Consider the following 14,130-nt stretch of genomic DNA (forward strand, 5'->3'; position numbering starts at 1 on the left):
GGCCATTCTTAAGTGTAAGTCACATCCCTAACTTTCTCCTTAAGCATCAGGAAAATGTGATGACTCACATAGCGGTTGCAATAAGGGGGTCCCCTCCCTAATCCCCCTCTCCAAGATCATCTCATCTCCCATTCCTCCAATCAGCATCTCCTTCCCCTCCCTAGATCCAATGTCTCATGTCCTGTTCCCATTGCCAAGATACCAACATACCAGGACAGGGAGAACCACAGAACACTAGGTCCTAGTGTTCTGTGGTTCTCCCTGGCCTGGGAGGCCGTTCTATCTTCTATCATCAGCTTCAGCTAAGTCGGCTTTTTGATCTTATTGGGAGTTCTCTGGGGGAAGTTCTCAGAGAGACTGTTTGCATGACCTTACTTGTGCTATTATTGTGCTTTATTTTGCACTTTTTCACGTTTTGATTTACTTATTTCACACATCACGGTAGTACCCTATGATGGTGTGGGGGCAGGGATTGGTTGGCCCTTGTCTCAGATGTGAAGCGTAGGAGTACTGCTCCCTTTGCTGCTTTATCACACTGAGGGTACACCATTATCAAATTACATTAATTTCAAACGTGACTTTTCACTATTGGTGTTCATAGGCTGGTCAGCAAACAGTCTCTCTGAGAACCATATGATTTTTACTGCCTCCTTGTTGGTATCTTGTTAAGTTTCGTTGGCAGGTGTTTTGGAGTTATTATTTTTTGGGCTGTTCCCATTGCCTGCATCTCCCTTTCTGGTCCCTCAGCCAGCATCTCCTCCTCCTTTCCTTCCTCATTGGGCTACTTCTCCCATACCTCTTCTGGCATTCCAAGGGTATTATGCCAGCATGGGGCCTTCCTGTACAGGCCGAGGCTCAAATGTGCTACTATGACCTGCCCTTGCCCTGACAGGAAAAGCATGATGTATTATGACGTACTTGTGTGTGGGCCTGTATAGGAAGTCCCTGTGCTGGCACACAAGGTCTCTGAAGCACTGAAAGAGGTATGGGGTACAGAAGCTACATGAGGAAGCGTAAGGGAGCAGATGCTGACAGATACTGCCCATAGGGCTAGGTGAGGGCACCAAAGATGAGATCATAGATCCTGGAGTGAATAAAAAGTGGAGGAGCTGGATCCAGTGTGAGTGGGTAGGGAAGAGAAATGCTAGATCAAAAAATAGAGTAACATACAGATCACCCTCTTGACTTTTGACTTTTAAATTGGTTCTAAATATTGCAACCCATACGTGAGAATCTATGGAATTGTCTTTTATCAGTCAGGATCATTTAATAATCATCATTTAGCACTGCAGAGAAAGTGACTCAGACACAAGGAAATGAGAGCATTCAACAAAATTTGAAATAAGAAAAGGATACCATGTTTAGAGAGAGGACTACAAAAACCATGCCATTTATACACATGGAGAATTTTTTTTCTTTTTAATAAACTGAACCCAAAAGTTATTCTATGCCAAATACACTGCTGGTAACAATTCATGATAAGGAATTAAATAGTTTTTCTTTAATATTAAACATGAAAAATGTGTACAAATAAGTGATAATATGTATCCAATGCATAAATAATAATGCATCCAATAAGTGTTGCCTTGTCTACAAGGCTTCAGCAGTTTATCTATCATGCTAGAAATGTCACTTTGGGAAGATTTTGATAAAAAGAAAGATAAATATCTAAGCCTCCCACTGAAATGTACTTGATTAGGAAAACTTTTAAGACACAAAAAGCAGATTTTAGACAAGGAGAGAGGAATTTAGATATCCAGGTTGAGATGTGGAAAATTCCCGAAGTATTTTACAAGCAGCTCTATCAAATGCAGATTCTCTCGTAAAATAGGTATGTTGATGGTTCCCCATGTCCCATGGGAAATGCATTTTAAAAAGCTGCATGTAGAGGAAAACCCTGTCTATCATCACCCCACATATGCATGGAAGTAGTTTTTTTTTTAATCTTTGCTCCCGATCAGAACCCACACCTGATCCTACAACATCAGTCCTCCCCTTCCACTGAATATCTTGCCCTGTCAGTGATCCCTTCCTGATACCCCCAACCTCAGGATCTCCCCCCCAAAAGGCATTTAAAAAAAATCCCCTACCACTTTCCCAAAAGCTAATCTTCCTAATCTCCTCCGCAATGCATCTAATGTCCAATCCCCTCCCCCCTAAGTATGAAAAACCCTTTTTCCTCATACCTGCCACTATCCCTCCCCTGGCAGAAACAACATCCTCAAAGGACTTTGGGTAGACTGCCCCCCTACACACTCTGCAATCCCCTTAACCTGGTTCCTACAAGGGTCCAATGTTCCTTAGTGTCTAATGGGAGGAGGAGTAAACCCCACTCACAACCTGCTCCACATTTAAAAATGGTTGTTGTGACCACTGGCTATAATCTCACAGTATTATCATTGGGAGTCAGGCTGCCAAATAAGTGCATGAATACCAACGAACATCATACCCAGTAGGAGCCAAAGTAGGGGAATTGGGGTCAGAGATGTCTGCCTAAATCCCTTTGGGTGGGGGAGGATATTTCTGTCAGCATGAAAGATGGGTGCAAGGTTTTATATGGCAGGGGGAGATAAAATGCATGAGGGGTAGAGAGAACTGGAAATGAGCTTTTACACCCGCCCTTATTTGTGCCTTGGAGCAAGTATAAATGCCAACATTCACATATTTTTGTCATCAACATACTTTACCCTTGGGGAATCCATGTTAATATTTTAGGTGCATCCTAACCACCTAAATGACATACGAATCACTATGTATAAATAGCGCATGTAAATGCTGCTACTTACAAATGCTACTAACCAAAATGTGATAAGAGGATCCTTCTATAATAGGGAAAATTCAGTTATGTACAGACAAGTGCTCTTTGCATGTAAAAGACAGACTTCAGAGAAGGTAACAAAGATCTACATAGAAAAACTTCACAAACTAAAGCAAATACAAAAATGGCATTGCATTTTACAGAGAAAACAACTTAGCTTCAGCTTATTCTAACTATCCTGGACTGTAAAATTAGAATTTGTTATTTTTTTTTTTAAATACTGCCTTTTGAGTGTTCAAGTCTTTAAGCAATGAAAATGTAGTGCATGTGCAACACTGGAGATGCTTTCATCATAAAAAAAAAAGCAGTTAATTGCCTTTAAAGCTTACAGGAAAGGAATCCGATGATCAAGATAGCACTATTTGTTATGCTCACAAAAGACAGGTAATTCTGATTTAGTACAACAGGATCCTTCGTTCTATGCCTTTGCGACAGATAGGGCATTCGCTCATTCGGTCTCCACAGAGTTGACAAGTTCCATGACCACAAAGGAAGATCATATTCTTCAAGCGATCTAAACATACAGGGCACATTGTCTGCATAAAAACATAAGATAATTGTGAAAGATCAACAAAAAAATAACTGTAAAGCACATCACATAAAACAATTCAGTTTTGAAATACAGCAATGATTCAGATTCTCACAACACTTCTTTGGAAAACATCATAAGAAAAACAAATAATGCATTGAAGCATACATCAATGATAGGCGTCACTTAGTACAAAAACCTTCAGGATCCTGACGTATAGCTTTTGTTTTCCAATCTCTTTATTGACTAAAAAGTATACAGAGATTTGGTTCTTACCTTGATAATATCTTTTCCAGTAGATAGGGATGGTATGCTGAACCAACAGTCTTCCATCTGCTTCCACGAGTCTGTTGGAGATACTGTTTTCAGTACCTCCTCCTTCTCCCTGCTGCCCCTGGGCAGTTGGTTTCAAAGTCAATGACAGCCCTATAGGAGAGAACAGAAGAAGGAGAACGAGGAGATACCCCCAAGAAAACCTTGATCTGCTCATAAATTCAAACACATAGCTCAGAAACACGCCATGGAAAGGAAAGGATCTAATAACAAAGTTTATTAACCGGAAACCAAAATAAACTGTAGAACTCTGGGTAAACTCCTAAAGAATTACATGCATTGTATATACAATGTCTTCCAATTTACGAAAGCAGGCGGTCCAGGCAGGTGCATCAACAATGATGGGCGGGGGTTCAGCATACCATCCCTATCTACTGGAAAATATATTATCAAAGTAAGAACCTAATTTCTTTTTCCAGTGCAATAGGGATGATTTGCTGAACCAAGGGATGTAACTAAGCAATCCCCAAAACCCCAGGCATGAGAGATAAGCTTGCCCTCAAAACTGACGCTCCAAAGGATGAGTCCTCCTGAGCTGCCACATTCACCCTATAAATTTGGTGAAGTGTGAAGGGATGACCAAGTCGCCACCTGGCAAATCTCATCTGGAGGAACTGTCCTGGCTTCCTCCCAGGAAGAGGCAATCTCTCTAGTCAAATGGGCCCGAAGAGCAAAAGGAGGCTGCTTTCCGCAGACAATGTGGGAGGATGAAATAGCTGACTTAATCCATCATGAAATGATAGCTTTAGAAGCCAGCCTCCCCTACTTCACTGGATTTGTCAGAACGAAGAGATAGTTTGAGAGACAAAACTCATTTGTGACTTCCAGGTAACACATGATAGCCCTCTGGACATCCAGCACCCTCAAGACTTTATCCTTCTTCTTAGATCCAGAGGGCTGAAAGTTGAATTTCCTGGTTGATGTGAAACACCAAAACCACCTTTGGTAAAAAGGAGGGAATGGTCCTCAAAGAAACCCCTGCCTCTGTGATATGCAGGTAAGGGTCCTGCAGGATAAGGCTTGCAATTCAGAGACACGCCTCACTGAAGTAATGGCAACCAGGAACACAGTCTTGATAGTCAGGGAGGCATCTTGCAAGGGCTCAAATTGAGGCCACGAGAGCCCCTCCAGCATGATGTTCAGCTTCCAGAATGGAAAGGGCTGTCAAACTGGAGGCTGGAGCCTCAGAGCCCCCTAAAAAAAAATCTGATAATATCCAGGTGCAGAGAGAGAGAATATCTGGCACCTTGAATCTGGAAATTCCCGCAACTTGGACCTTCAGGGAAGAAACTACCAGCCCCATATCCAGACCTTCGTGAAAAAAAAGACAGGACAGCTGACACCGAAGTCATGGCAGGATCCAGCTGCTCCTTGTGGCACCAACATTGGAATGTATCCTTGCTGTGGCCGGCTTCCTGGCTTTCAGATGGGTGTACACTATCAAATCTGAGTAGCCCTCTCGGTTCAAAGCCGAGCGCTCAAGAGCCATGCCATGAGACCAAAGTGCTCCGGATCTTGCAGGACAATTGGACTTTGAGAGAGGTCTCTGGAGTGGCTGAAGCCTCAGAGAGGAACTGATTTGAAGATGCACCAGATGTGCATATCATGGGTGCCGGGGCCAGTCCAGAGCCACTGGGATAATTTGTCCCTGATGCCTGGCCACTTGCTACAGAACTCTTCCCCACCATGGGCCAGGGAGGGAACGCATAGAAGAGTTCATCCACTGGCCAAGGCTAAACCAATGCCTCTATCCCAGCACTTCCTTGCTCATATCTGTGGCTGAAGAAACGAACTGCCTTTTTGTTTCTTGCCATCATCGTGAGGTCAAACATTGGGCTGCCCCAGTGGTCGACAATGGACTGAAACATCTGAGGCGAGAGAGACCACTCCACTGGGTCCAGAGTGTCTGCTAAGAAAACTTGCCTGCATGTTTTGCACTCCAATGATGTGAGCCACAGTAATGGCTAGAAAATGAGTTTCTGCCTAATGGAAGAGAGCTTCGCCTCCTTCTGGAGGCGGACACTCCTGGTGACCCCTTGCTTGTTGACATAAGCCACTGCTGTTGTGTTGTTGGAAAACACACTAACCGCCTTGTTCGAAAACCAGGGCTAAAACCGAATCAGTACAAATCTGATGGCTTGCAGCTCCAGCCTTTTGATGGACCAACGGCACTGTGATGGGGACCATCGCCCCTGGGCTGGGTAATCCTCACAATGCACTCCCCAGCCCAGTAGGCTGACATCCACTGTAAGTGTGGCCCAAGAGTCGATCTGTAGAAGCATCCCTCAAGTCAATGCCTGAGTACGAAGCCACCATGCCATGCTGCAGTGGGCCACTGACGTCCAGGGCAGGCGAACATGCAGAGGGTCCCTCTGTGGAGACCAAGGAGAAAGAAGGGAGTGCTGCAGGGGATACACATGCACTTTCGTCCAAGGAACCACTTCTATCATTGCCACCATCAATTCCAGGACTTGAAGATAATCCCAGGCTGACGGAGACTGATGTGCCAGGAGAGCGAGGATTTGGTTCCCAAGTTTCAGTCAGCGTGCCTCTGGAAGAAATACCCGGCTTATCTCCATGTCGAATCGGATACCCAGGTATCCAGAGAGTGAACAGGCTGCAGCTGGCTCTTTATCAAGTTGACAATCGATTCTAGACTCTGAAGAGTCGCCAAGACAGTCTGTACCACTCTCTCTGCTTCCTCCTGCGAGGAAACTCTGATGAGCCAGTGGTCCAATTAAGGGTGGACAAGCCAACCTAGTTTGAGGAGGTGAACCACTACCACAACCTTGGTGAAGGTCCACAGAGCTGTGGCAAGACTTAAGGGAAGAGCCGTGAATTGAAAGTGTTGTTCCAGGACATGAAAGTGAAGGAAGCGCTTGTGATCTGGAAATAGCGGGATGTGGAGATATGCCTCCATCAGATCCAATACCGCCAGGAACTCTCCTGGCTGCACCAAGGCAATGACCAACTGAAAGGTTTCCATACAAAAATGAGGTAGCTAGAGCACTGCATTGACGTACTTGAGGTCCAGATTCGGCCTCCAATCCTCTGAGCCTCTCTTGGGCATGACAAAGTATATGGAGTATCTGCCAGAGCCCGAATCTATAACAGGTTTCAGGTTTTATTAAAATTTGATAAACACTTACAAAATAATTTCAAAGTGATTTACAGCAGAATTAAAATACTCTTTGAGACATAAAAACAAAACATATTATAACGTACTTTGGGGTGGATAGAAGGTAGAACTACAATTTAGATAGGACAACACAAAAAAGGAAAAAACAACAGAAAGGGGTCAGCCATTACTTAGAATGAATTGCTGTTTAAAATATGCCTGAACTATGAGTGACTAAAGAGTGACTGGGCTACCCGTTCGATTGCCTGAATGTCCAGTAACCTTTGCAGGGTTGCCAAGTTCACGACCTTGGTAGAGAGGGGATGGGCGAACTCCAACTTGTAGCCATCCCTGATGACTTCCAGGACCCATTGGTCAGTTGTGATTGCCTTCCATGCTTCCATAAAGTCCTGCAGCCTGCCTCCGATTTTGCACGGAGAGGCTGGAGACCTGTTGTCATTGCAACTTCTTGGGCCAACCACCAGGATGGAAGGCGGAGCTTTGGGATTTTCTATTCCCGGAGAATCTCTGCTGTGGGCTCTGAAAGGATCTTTGGACCTAGAGGAGAAAAGGCTTGAACGGCGCAAGCCTCAAAAGGACCCATTGGCCTGTCCTTTAGAAGTCCTAGGCCTGCTGTCCAGAAGTGACTTCGGATGGCAGTCCTGTACACTATCCATGAAGTCATCCAACCCAAGGGCAAACAGCATATTGCCCCTGAATGGAGGCCTGTTGAGAGTGGCCTTGGACGTGGAATCCTCAGCCTAATGTCTGATCAATAAAATTCTACAAGCAGAGACAGAATATGCCGAAACCTTGCTTACTAATCTCAGCAGATCATATAGAGCATCAGCCACATAGTCTATTCTCATCAGCAACAGCTGGGAAGGAAGATAAGAAGGTGCACCAATTTAGAATTTATTTATTTAAAACATTTATATCCTGCATATCATAAAATCTATGGGAGTTACAAAATACATATTCATAAATTAATAATCAGACATTTTAAAAACACAAGTCAAACAAAACAGAAATATTAAAAATAAACTATATACAAGTTTAAAACAAAACCAATATTATAAAAAACTGCACAGTATTTTCCCATCATACATTCCCAGAATGGCATGCTCAAGCCATAAAGGAGGCTGCTGCAGCAGCCCTCACCACCAGAAACAAGGCCTCAAACTGCCTTTTGAACAACATGTCCAGTCTGTGATCCTTAAGCACTACGCCCCCTTTCACTTGGAAGGGACTTGAGCTTGGTCACCAGAGAGTCCAGTTTAGGCATTGCAAACATCTGCTGGAACTCCTGGTCCATAGGATATAACCTAGACATAGCTTTAGCCACCATAAGAGAGCCCTCAGGGTTCTCCCAGTGCTCAGATATCAGAACTTTCATATCCAGACGCCACGGAAAGGATGAGAGTATATTACACTGAGCAGAGAACATTGTGTAGTAGGCTGAGGAGGATCAATTTAGAGCTCCTTCAGAGACTCAATGAGAAGATCCATCAGTGCAGTAGACTTGAACAGCTTGCGCACACAAGGGTCCTTGCCCTGGTCCATAGCAGCACTCAGACCCTGATCCACTTTGTCCAGTGTCACATCATCTCTGACTGAAGCTTCACTCTGTGAAAAAGGATAAGTATCTATATCAACATCTTCAGTGACCCCGTCCGACCAACTGTCAGAGTCAGGGGGAGATGCAGTCCTCTGTGGAGGAGGAGCAGATACCAAAACACAGGGAGGATGCGCAGGTCGCACTTTAGCTGATCCAGAAGGTGCACCAGCACCACTGACAAAGGTTTACCAGAGCAAGTTCACAAAATCAGATGTGAACAGCAAAGAGGATGAGGAACCTCCCCCCCCCCTCCCGAAGAGGAGGGTTAGAGCGCTTTCTTTTCGTTTCAGGGCCATCAGTGCCTTTAGGTACTGGCACCACAGTAAGGGACTCCAAGAGGGAAATGTCATCCCTTAACCATCCCAACAGTCGTTTGGCAGCATTAATAAGATGTTCAGAGGCTGAAACCAAGGTCCCCGCCTCCTTAGCATGTGTAGCAGAACATGCGGTACAAGGGAGCTCTTCTGATGCCCACCTGGTACAAACTTTGCATGAATTTATGTTACTGGAACATAAGGACTCTATCTCTGGTAATCAAAGTCCAAAATGAGGATTTTTGAAGAAGTTGGATAACTTATTTAAATCTGGAAAAATCCAAGATGGTCACCGGCAGGATTTCCCACTAAAAAAATGGCTGTTAACTCCACTGGAGAACAGCCAAAACCAGCAATTTTAGGATTTTTGGGGTGGGGGAACAAGGCTACAAGTTATAATCACAACAACCTCCAATTCAGACCCCTACCCCTGAACTGCCCTGCGGGCTGTGAAAGCCCTACTCACAGTTCAGATGCTGGAAAGATGTGCTGCAGTCTGCCATAGCTCCTCTCAGGGTAGCTGGAAATCGGAGAGGACCTCTGCCATCATGAAAGCTGCCTCTTCTGATTCTTTGGCTGCTAGTCAGGCCACAGACAAACTGAGCCTTAAACCCTGGGACCAGAATCCAAACACCATGAGGAGGAGGAGGAGGAGGGAAAGTGCAATCGACACCATGTGCATTCCGAAGAAACACAATTGGTGCTTATATAGCCTGCACTAGCACTAAGTCAAGAAGTGAGCAAACTGAAGGGGAAAACCCTGAGCTCCATAGTTCAAGCAGGATGGTTGAGTAGGTCATCGCAGGAGCCATCTGTCAGCTACAGACCCAAGTTTGCTCCTCTCATGGAGCTAAGCAGTCACTGGAGCTGAAGGAAGCACAAAAACAATGCAACAACAACAACAACAAACCATTAAAAAATACTTGAAAAACAAAAAATACAACCAGAAGATCAAAGTTGCTCCTGCAGGCTCATCTGCAGAAGAAATAACTGACTGGGGGCAGCAGAGAGCAGGGAGAAGGAGGAGGTACTGAAAACAGTGAGCATAATATCCTGCAACGGACTCACTGGAGCAAATGGAAGACCCTTGGTTCAGCATACCATCTCTATTGCATTGGAATTTATTTTTATATACTATCAAGGCTGTCCTTAGGATATCAAAGCCAAGCTACCCCTTCCCCATCCCTTGAAATTCATCATCTCCACTTCTCACCCCCCCCTACACGTCTAGGTTACCAGCAACTCATCTCCACCCCCTTCCCTCCCCACTTTTGGGTTGCTGCCAGCAACAAGTTTGAAGTTGTTTTTGTAGTGTGCAGCTTCTGTAAGTATAGGTCCAAACTGAAGCACTAACATATCTGTTCCACTTCAACATGAGTCTGCTCAGAGGTGGCTTAAGACAAAGCAGTGCTTGAGTATGGGCCTATGCTTACAGGGTCCATGCAGCACTCACACCTCTTTAAGCTCAGTGCCAGAGAGGGAGGAGGCAGCAGTGACTGATCCAGCATAGAAAAGGATCTCATAGGTACTAATGCTGCATTGCCATCCCGGGCAGATACCTAGTCTGTCGTAGCAGGACCATTATCTGCCACAAATATGACAAAAAAGTTCATGGTATGTGTTTTTCTAACACCAGACCACAAAGTACCATGACATTAATGAAATATCTGAACTTCTGTAAAAACTTATATTACAAGATACAGGATTTGATTACATGTAGGCAAACATCTTGCCAAACTTCAAAAAAGAGATACTTCATATGCATATATTCCTAAATCTCTATAAAGCAACTATATCATATCACTTAATTCTAAAGATAGCACTATTTCTTACCATTGTACTGTTCCAAGGATTTGTTCCATGGGTATACCATGAAAGAAACTACTTTGAAGATAAGATTTTATTTCACAATCAATAAAATATCAAAATTATAGTGACATCATCACAGCAAAGCTTACTACAGTAGCTGAAAAACTCATGACTGAATCACACCACATTTATCTTTAAATCAACCAAAGTCATAAGAAATGAATCCTGAAATTCTTTGTGACAAGATAAATGCTGGCTTTTACAAAGCTGTGGTAGAGATTTCTACTGCAGGCCAGTGAGGTATATGCTCCAACACTTATAATTTCTATGAGCATCGAAGCATTTACCTTGCCGGCCTGGGATAGAAACCTCTATTGCAGCCTTGTAAAAGGTGCCCAAAGTCACTGACTCTAGCTGATAGGGTTGGGGAGGGGAGAATGTAAAGGGTGGGGGAGGGGAGAAGGTAAAGGGTGGGAGGAGAGATCCACTGGGCCTCTTTTTTGCCTTATTCCAAGAGTTGTTAAAGTGTTCTTTGTTGCCTAGAATTTTCTCTAGTGAGCTTGAATTTCAGTTGGGTCTAGGGCTAGGGGATGCTCCTGGCATGGTATAAGCTTGTAAGTAATTTGTTCTTTGAGATGTTTGCATTGCTGATAACATGACTGGTTCTGTTTTCTGACTAGCTGTATGACCTCAGGGTGTGGCCAGTGGCGGAGGGTGGTGGGGTTGCAGAGATAGGTTATTGGATTCCTTTCTTGGCTGTGACACCATAAGAGTCCAGGTGTCTCAATTTTCTGTTATACTTCCTTGACTATATATATATTTTTTTATGGCGGGGGGGGGGGGGTTGTGAAGGGGGAACAGGAGGATTGTTTGGGGAATTTGGGGTTGAGTCGATATATTTTGTAAGTATGTTTATATGGCTTGTTCTTGTAAAACTAATAAAAAGATTTTGACTAAAAGGTGCCCAAAGTCTTTATCACCTTCCCTTATTGATATGTTCACTAGCAGAGAGAACTTTACCTGCTCCTTGATGTCCTGTAACTGCTGCTGTAGTTTCTGTACATCTGCATTGACATTGGTGTTATCTTTATCCTTCTGTAAAGCTGGAATGTTTCCACTTACTAGAATGCAGGAAAACAAAACATTTTATAAAATCTAAATGATGCTCTGTTGTCACCGTGCAGTATCTAAATGGCTAAATAGGATTTTAAATACAAAAAAATTAAGTAGACAAAAGTTTCAAATCACAAAGCAGTCAAATATAAATAAGAAATTCCCATTATTTATAAAGGAGATTTACTACCAAAAGTCTAGAGATAAAAAAATACAAAAAGAAAAAAAGAACAAGCAGACATATCAAAACGACCAAGGTTTCATTAAAAGACTGTTCCATATAGTGTGAATATGCAATCCTAAACAAATTTCCTTTCCTTGAGTCTTACCAGACCAGTACAGATGACTGAATTAAGTAATGACAAAGATCCAAACTATTTCCCTACAAGCTTGGTGCAGCTGGGAATCTAGACAGTGGGTGTCAAACATAAAGCCCATAGGGTAGAAATGACTTGCAGAGAACTTTGATCCAGCCTGATGAGCAAAGCCAGAAAAAGGAAGTACTGATGACATCATAGGTACTTTAAAAAGACTTCCCTGGGCAAACCTCTTTAGACTGAACAATTTGATATACCACCAAAAAAAAAGATTAGGCTCTTATCTTGCTAATATATTTTCTAGTAGATAGGTGTATCGTTCTGGACAGTAGGGTATTTTCTCACTGCTTGCGAGTTGTGCAGAAGGAATTCACTCTAAGTTTTCAACTCCTCCTCCTTTTTACTGAGGGCTCTGCTGCCCCTTTCAGTTTGTATCAAAGCAAGCGATAACCCTATATAGGTGTACATAAGGAGGGATACAGGGAGACTTTCCAAAATACAGTGCTGTTCTGCTTTGAAAGTATAACACACACGTTAAACATTGCAACGGAACAATCCAAACTTTGGAATAATCATACAAATCAGAAACATTTATGGAGTTCAAACATTCCCCGATGTGCTAAAGCAATACATTGTTCTTCATACACTTCAGGGCTGACTGACATCAAAATCTCAGCTTTGACAAACCATTTGATTTAAGAGAGTAGATAAGCGAAGAAATAACTGACAGGGCAGTGCTCCAGAATGACACACCTATCCATTAGAAAAGATATGAGCAAGGTAAGAACCTAATCTCTTTTTCTAGTGCAATAGTGCAATCCATTAGAAAAGATATTAGCAAGGTAAGAATCTAATCTCTTTTTCTAGTGCAATAGTGCAATCTCTTTTTCTAGTGGATAGTAGCGATACATAAAAGCAGTCTCAGAAATCTAGGGCAGGACCTCTGTGCATGCTTGTACCACTGAGGACCCAAATATGGTGCCCTCCCATGCTGCCATGTCCACTCTATAGAACTTGGAAATGCAGTGTGAACCAGGTCGCTGCTCTATAAATTTCCTCGGGTGAAATCGCCTACAAAGAAGCCATGTTTCTTGCCGAATGCTCTTTCAAGGAGACCAGTGATTGCTTGCCACAGTCAATATATGCTGACAAGATGACCACGTGAATACATTTTAAACTGGTACCCTAGGATGCCGGTCTATTGCATCTAGCCTGACTGGTGAGCACAAACAGATAGACCGACAGTTGAAACTCATTGGTGACCTCAATATAACGTAGGAGAACTCTCCTTGAATCCAACTTTCTCAGAGTCTGATCCTTTTTTTCTTTTTTGAATTTGTGGTCTGGAATGCTGGTAATCTTACTTCTGATTGAAACACCCTTTGACAAAAAGAACAGGACCATGCGTAGGGAAACCTCTGCCTTCATAACCTTCAGGAAGGGCTCCCAGCACGACAGCAACTGCAGCTCTGAGACTCTTCTCGCTGACTTAATAGCCACGAGGAGAACGGTCTTGATGGTTAGGTCCATCACAGATGCCTCCTGAATTGGCTCACATGGAGCCTGACTGAGGCCATGGAGTACCACATTAAGGTTGCATGACGGAAATGGCTGTTTTACTGGTGGACTTAGTGTTAGTGCCCCTTCTAAGAATCTGGCTACATCTGGATGAGAAGCCAGGGGAGCTTTGAATTCTTGGGCTCTGAACACGAGAGCCCTTCCACTTGGGAAAGTCAGCACCACTGAGTTCAGAACACTAAATGAAACCACCTTTTCTTTTGTGCACCAGTGCTGAAAAGTTTCCCACACCTTAGCGGAAGCAGAGATCATCGCAGGTTCTTGGCTCTAAGGAGAGTAGCAATGATTACCTAAGAGTATCCTTTGTGTTCTAACAGCATGCGCTCAAGAGCTATGCCATAAGACTAAAGTGATCCAGATCTTCTATGCCCACTAGTCCCTGGGAAAGAAGACTGAGCTGAACCTGCAGTCTGAGACCTTTGTCCCTCTGAAGATGCACTAGGTCCGCACATCACGGCCTGTGCGGCCAATCCAGAACCACAAGGACTACTTTCCCTGGGTGGTTGCTATTCTGTGGAGAAACCATCTTATCATGGGCCATGGAGGAAACACATACAAGAGCTTGCTCTTTGGTCATGGGTGG

General features: G+C 43.6%; 1 protein-coding gene across 1 annotated transcript in view; it reads right to left on the bottom strand.

Moving 5' to 3' along the window:
- Window positions 1–1,942: 1,942 nt before the first annotated feature.
- The window catches only part of MIB1 (mindbomb E3 ubiquitin protein ligase 1), a 273,835-nt gene continuing 261,647 nt past the window's right edge, over window positions 1,943–14,130 (bottom strand). The window contains exons 20-21 of the mRNA XM_033933912.1: window positions 11,560–11,660; window positions 1,943–3,354 (exon numbers count right to left, since the gene is read on the bottom strand). Coding sequence (XP_033789803.1) covers window positions 3,214–3,354; window positions 11,560–11,660 — 242 coding nt within the window. The 3' untranslated portion in view covers window positions 1,943–3,213. The remainder of the gene's footprint in view (window positions 3,355–11,559; window positions 11,661–14,130) is intronic.

This window comes from Geotrypetes seraphini, chromosome 2 (genome assembly GCF_902459505.1).
Source record: "Geotrypetes seraphini chromosome 2, aGeoSer1.1, whole genome shotgun sequence".
Taxonomy (NCBI): domain Eukaryota; kingdom Metazoa; phylum Chordata; class Amphibia; order Gymnophiona; family Dermophiidae; genus Geotrypetes; species Geotrypetes seraphini.